We start from the raw sequence: 6,134 nt of genomic DNA on the forward strand, positions 1-6,134 counted from the left end.
CCCTCCGCCCCCCTTTTAGCCCTACGAAATGTCACTCAATGTTTCTTATGCTCCCACCAGTTTCCAAAACAAACAGTGGAGGCTGCAGCCGTCTATCGGCTCGGTCGGAGGCGAGCGGCTCTCGCCGCGGCCGCTGCCCCCCGACGGGCGCGGCGCGGCCGGGGCCCGTGGGTGCCGGTGGGTGCCGGTGGGTGCCGGGCCCCCCGCGGCGCGGCCCCGGCGCGGATGGAGCCGCGTCCCGCAGCGCTGGCGGCCGCCTGAGCCCCACGGGAGGCTTCGCCGCCGCCCCGGGGTGGCGGGGGCGGGGGGGCTCCGGCGCCCGTCGGGGGAGGGGGGGATGGCGCTCAGCTCCCGGGCTCACGCCTTCTCCGTGGAGGCGCTGGTGGGGAGATCCGCCAAGAGGAAGCTGCCGGACGGCCGCGACGAGGAGCCCGCGGCCCGCGGGCAGAGCCGCAAAGCGCCCGACGCCGGTTGGTACCGCCCCGCCGGGGCCGCCGCGGTCCCGGCCGTCCCGGCCCCGGTGTCCCGGCCCCGGCGGGCGGGGGGCGGCGCGGGGCCGCCGAGCCGCCGCCGGGCCGCGGCGCGCAGCCCCCGAGCCGCCCCGTCTGTGTCCCCGCAGAGAAGCGGCCCAAGGCGGCGGAGAGCCGGGAGGCGAGGGGCGAGGTGCAGGTGGAGCTGCAGGGCTCCGAGCTCTGGAGGAGGTTTCACGACATCGGCACCGAGATGATCATCACCAAGGCCGGCAGGTAGCGGCGCCGCGGGCCGCGGCGGGCGCCCGTCGGGGGTCGCCTCCCGGCGCCGCCGCCGCCGCCGCCCGGGCTCCGCGCAGCACCTCCGCGGCGCGGCGCCGCCCGCCGCGGCCCCGCCGCTCCCCGTCTCTTCGCGTTTCCCTGCTGCAGCCCACGAGCTGTCACCAGCGCTGCTGCTGCGGCTTCTTCTTCTTTTGGTTCTCTTTCGTTGTGGGTTTGTTGGGTTTTGTTATTTTTATTTTTTATTTTTTTATTATTTATTTTTACTTTTCGGTGCCCATTTAGTTTTTTAAATCTTTTTCACCTTTTAAAACGGCAGCTTTAGCTACCCCCCCCTCCCCGGCCCGCTAACCGCTGCCCTGTGCCTGCAGGCGGATGTTCCCCTCCGTGAGGGTGAAGGTGAAGGGGCTGGAGCCGCTGCAGCAGTACTACATCGCCATCGACGTGGTCCCGGTGGACTCCAAAAGATACAGGTAAGGGCCGGGTCCCGCGCCTCGACGGCTCCCTGCGCGCAGCGAGCCCCACCGCGGGGGCTGCGCGGCCGCCCGCGCCCGCACGCACACGGACACGCAGCCCTTCCCACGTGCGAGACCGGTATTTGCAGTCAGCAGCCTGATCAGGCCCATCTGCATCCGAGCTATATACATATATATGTAAAATACAAAATTACAAAATGCATATATATGTGTGTGCGCATCTGCAATATATATATGTATAATACGGAATGCGTATATCTGCAGCCGAGAGAGAAATATATGTATAATACAGAGCGCATATGTACAGAATGCATGAGGGAAGTATATAGAAAATACAGACTGCGTATATATACATCCACATCTGATATACATACATATATAAAAACGAATATAGAATGCGTGTGTGTGTACGCACGCACCTAAAGCGGGGCGCAGAGGTGCGCGGCCGGGCGGCGAGCCGGCGGGCGCCGAGCTGTCCGTGCTGTGGGTCCTGCCCACGTCCGTGGGGGCCCCTGCAGCCGCGCCTGCCCCCCCCCCCCCCGCGCAGGTACGTCTACCACAGCTCGCAGTGGATGGTGGCGGGCAACACGGACCACTCGTGCATCACGCCGCGGCTCTACGTGCACCCCGACTCCCCGTGCTCGGGGGAGACGTGGATGCGGCAGATCATCAGCTTCGACCGCGTCAAGCTCACCAACAACGAGATGGACGACAAGGGCCACGTAGGTGCGGGGCGCGGCGCGGCGCGGCGCGGCGCGGGGGCCGCCGTCGGGGCCGCGCTCACGGCGCCGCGCTCCTCTCCGCCGCGCAGATCATCCTGCAGTCGATGCACAAGTACCGGCCGCGCGTGCACGTGATCGCGCGCGACGGCCGCCTCGACGGGGCGCCGCCGCGGGCGCTGCCGCCCGCCGGCGTGCAGACCTTCTCCTTCGGCGAGACCGAGTTCACCACCGTGACGGCCTACCAGAACCAGCAGGTACCGCGCAGCGCCGCGCAGCGCCGCGCTTAGCCCCCACCCCCTCCCCCGCAGCCCCCTCCCCAACCCGCCTTTCCCCTGCAGATCACCAAGCTGAAAATCGACAGAAACCCCTTCGCCAAGGGCTTCCGCGACCCCGGGCGCAACAGGTAACGGCGGCGGCTCCGCGCAGCGCCGGCCGCGCCGCGGAGCCGCCGCCCACCGCGCTCTCGCTCCGCAGGGGCGTTTTGGACGGGCTCCTGGAGACGCTGCCCTGGCGGCCCCCCCTCGGCCTCGACTTCCCGGCTTTCGGCGCCGAGAGCCCGCGTAAGTGCGCGCTGAGGGCGGGGAGAGCCGCGGAGCGGCAAACGCGCCGCGCTGGGAATCCAGTGCAAAAGGGGGCGGGGGGGGGGGCGAGAGAAAGAAAAAGGGAGGAAAAGAAAAAAGGGAGGAAAAGAGAGAAAAAAAAGGGCAAACCTCCCGCGAAGCTCGCGTTGAGGAGCGGAGCGCCGGCCCCGTGCAGCGGCGGCTCGGTGCGCGTCTGCAGCGGGAGTTAGAAACGGAGGGGAGATAAAAGCTCCAGGCACGCGGAGGACAGATAGGAAAGTGTTCTGTTTGGTTTTGTTTTGTTTTTAACGAAAATCGGCTCCCTCCGCCTGAGTTGTGCAGCTCTGTCCCTTGCAAGCCGTTTTCAGAAAAAAATGGTTTTTGGGGGATATCAGCTGCAGATTGCCTATGCAGAGCGCCGAGGGAGAGAAGCTGACGGCGCCTTGGTGCCTGGAGGGCTCTGGCTTGAGTTAAAGCTGCCGGTGTAACTCTCATTTTCGAAGGCTTCCATATTAGGACATTCATAATTTTTTCCTGTCTCTCCAGGAAAATATTACTTGTTTTATCACAGCAAGGTTTTATACTGTTAAAGTGTAGAAATACAAAGACGTAAAAATCAGACTCGTAACGATATGGGAGAAATTAAAAGACTATCGGTTGCAAAGATAGCTGCTTTTTGAGAAGAAGCCTCGTGAAAAATGCTGCTTTTGAACCTGTTTGGAAGGTTGTGAGGTGAGCCCGGGGGAAAGGGACTGACGGACACGTTGCAGGAGGACTGATGGACCCTGCACAGCCTTTGCAATCTGTCACGCAGCTTCCAAAACATTAGTGGTTCCCAGGAATTTTTTGCTAGTCTTAACAGAGCTGGTATTTTCTTAAGGGTCGATTTCCTGAAATAATATAAATATAACGAAGTTTCCGTTCCTACTAAAAATAAAACAGTATTTCTGAAGAAAATCTGAAAGATAGAAATGCTGCAGCCTCCAAACCAGAAACCAAATTAAAAGAAAGTCAGAACAATGTGCTGAACAACGAATAAAAATTTGGTGATAAGTCTGATAAAAATGCCAGAAAGCATTCTTTCTATTTGAATGTTTCTATTCTTTCTGTATAAAATTCTTTCTATTTTATATTTCTGCTCTTGCTATTTGCATTATTCTGTCTTCCCTGCCGCGATCCCCATCTCCAGACTGGTCCCGGGGATGGGGTGATATTCCTGCTTAAGACACTTTGTACCGCCTTTGCTCTCCTGTAGCCAGCTGCAGCGGGATTCCTGCACTGCCTTGCGCTCCAAATGCCGCCCTAACCCCTCACTTTGCATGACCCAAAGTCCTTTAGTGCCCGCGGGAATTCAGGACGGGTCTGTCAGGAGGGGAAGAGACCCCTGCCCGGCACCCGCTCCTCCTGATGTCCGTACTAAAGCAGCCATGGACTCCGTCGGGAAAGGGGTGAGCCTGAAAAACCTGTAAAACTTTCCAGCATTTTTTTTTTTTTGCAAATAGATGCTGCCTGCACTTTCCTCAACCTTTTTTTTTTTTTTCCTCAACCTGCAAGCTGTACTGTTTGCTGGGAGTTTGTGAGCAAAATTAACTTGCATCATGTCCAAAATCTTTGTGTGTTTTCGATCGAATGTACTAGCAGGTAGGATTTTATTATTCCAATTGATTCTGTATAGCTGATTGCACATAAAAATCTGAGCAGATCGCATCCAGACAATACAGTATTTTGAATTAAGTGTAAATACAGAAAACCAGAGCAAAACTGAACTTGCATTCCCCTCCTTTCTTTCCCAAAGACTTTGACAAAACAAGGTGGAAAAACAAAATAAAAAATTGAAAATATGGTGGAAAAAAACTTTTAAAAAAATGAGTTAACGAACGCGAAGCGGGGGCATGTGTCTCTTTAACGGAGTTAGAGTAAAACAGCGGCTGTTCAGCCTGAGGACCGGCTGTTGCAGCGTGCCCCGCGCGCGCCGGAGCAGCCGCCGCTCCCTGGCTTTGCCGGCGAGGTGCCGCGGGAGGAGCAGGGACCCGGCGCCCAGCAAGGTCGGTGCACACGAGTAGCCTCGAGAGCGCTCGTGCGAGTGAAGTAAGCTTTTCTCCCCAATTATGAAAGTGTTCATTGATTCACCTAAGAGAGTGTTAAAATGACAACAGCGTTTAAACCTTCTTGGGACACCTATAGTGTTCAAGTGCGTGTTTCAAACTGCATGGCAAGCCAAGTAAAATGAGTCAATTCCTGTGAGCAGGAAGGTGCAAAAAATTTCCCATCAGGCTGAATACTTTTTTTTTTTTTTTTTTTTGGTTCTTATGTATAAGAGGGAAAAGCTGCCAATAATTTACAAGAAAAATAGGAAACCTAAAATTCCAACTAGCGTACGTATAACAGGAGAAGGTCGTTAGTTATATAGGGAGGCACAGACCTGGGCAGGTACTAGTCTGCATGGAATCAAACCTGATATTTGTCTCGGGGAAATTAATGGGATTAGATGTATGTGAATTTTTTTTCTTAGATAAGTGCCAGGTAATGCAAATAATTTATGGACAAATCTCATTTTCCAGGAGCTGATTTGTGGTTTTGGATGGATACCAGTCACAGGGAGATCTGGACTAAGAGCAGGGATTCTTGCTTGTGAGCACCAGCTAGCACAGTTTTGACGATTTCTGTTCTTATTTCTAGGTGGGAGCTCCAGTTCGTCGCCCGTGGCCTCCAGTGGTGGGACGCCATCTCCTCTGAATTCCTTGCTTTCTCCATCTTGCTCGCCTCCTGCGTTTCATCTATCAGCGAGCAACATTGGCGTGGCGTGTCCCGAAACGTACCTGCACAACCTCAGCGTGCCCCTCTACTACAGGATTTGTCCTACGGGCTTTTTAAGACAACAGTCTCTTGTGTTTCCAAGCCAAGAAAAACTGGGAGGCACCAACCCGCATGTTTTACCCCACTTCATGGTGGATATACCAAAACTCTCTTCTCTCGGTGTAACAAATCTGAAAAATGGTAAAACTGAAGACTTAAATGGGCAGTGTCTACAAGTACCCAATTCTGCTAGTCAAATGCTGTATGGATTACATGCATCTGGAAACATTTTCCCATCAAGTCCCATTGCTCGGGAAGCACTTAATTGTTCTTTACATCCTCCATATGGCTTGTACGGTTATAACTTTTCTATGCCAACTAGACTGATGAATGCAGCAGGCCATTTCAAAGTGAATGACAGCGTTCCCGCTCCTTTCAGAGATGGCAGATGTAATCACTCTAACTGGCACCCGACAATTAACCATTGCCTTTAATGGACCTCTGTACTGTTGCTACGCATTGATTTGTAGAGCAAGCCCTTCCTTCATGCATAACCAAGGGCCTGCTAATTACTGACTATGAAATACTTCAGCATTCAGGAGGGACCTTCCTAGGCATTTTACTTTTTGTGGGCAAATTTGTCATGTCGTTGGAAGCGTGAAGGACCTGAGATGATCCATGGCAAAGTGGTACCTTTTGCGAACGCTTATTTATGTAATGGTTGTAGGTTAAGCGCAAGCTGTACAGTCACCTTTGTAATATTTGCACTCTGAAGTGGGAACATAGAAGTATGCATCTCTTCAAATATATTTTCCTGAACTTCTCTATCTA

At 54.7% G+C, this 6,134-nt stretch overlaps 1 protein-coding gene across 1 annotated transcript; it reads left to right on the plus strand.

The window, feature by feature from the left end:
* Nucleotides 1-337: 337 nt before the first annotated feature.
* On the plus strand, nucleotides 338-5,797 carry TBX22 (T-box transcription factor 22). The gene is made up of 8 exons (XM_062584851.1): nucleotides 338-470; nucleotides 620-746; nucleotides 1,121-1,222; nucleotides 1,773-1,947; nucleotides 2,037-2,201; nucleotides 2,286-2,350; nucleotides 2,422-2,507; nucleotides 5,187-5,797. The coding sequence occupies exons 1-8, from the start codon at nucleotides 338-340 to the stop codon at nucleotides 5,795-5,797; spliced, it is 1,464 nt and encodes a 487-aa protein (XP_062440835.1).
* Nucleotides 5,798-6,134: the final 337 nt, after the last annotated feature.

Source organism: Rhea pennata, chromosome 11 (genome assembly GCF_028389875.1).
Source record: "Rhea pennata isolate bPtePen1 chromosome 11, bPtePen1.pri, whole genome shotgun sequence".
Classification (NCBI taxonomy): domain Eukaryota; kingdom Metazoa; phylum Chordata; class Aves; order Rheiformes; family Rheidae; genus Rhea; species Rhea pennata.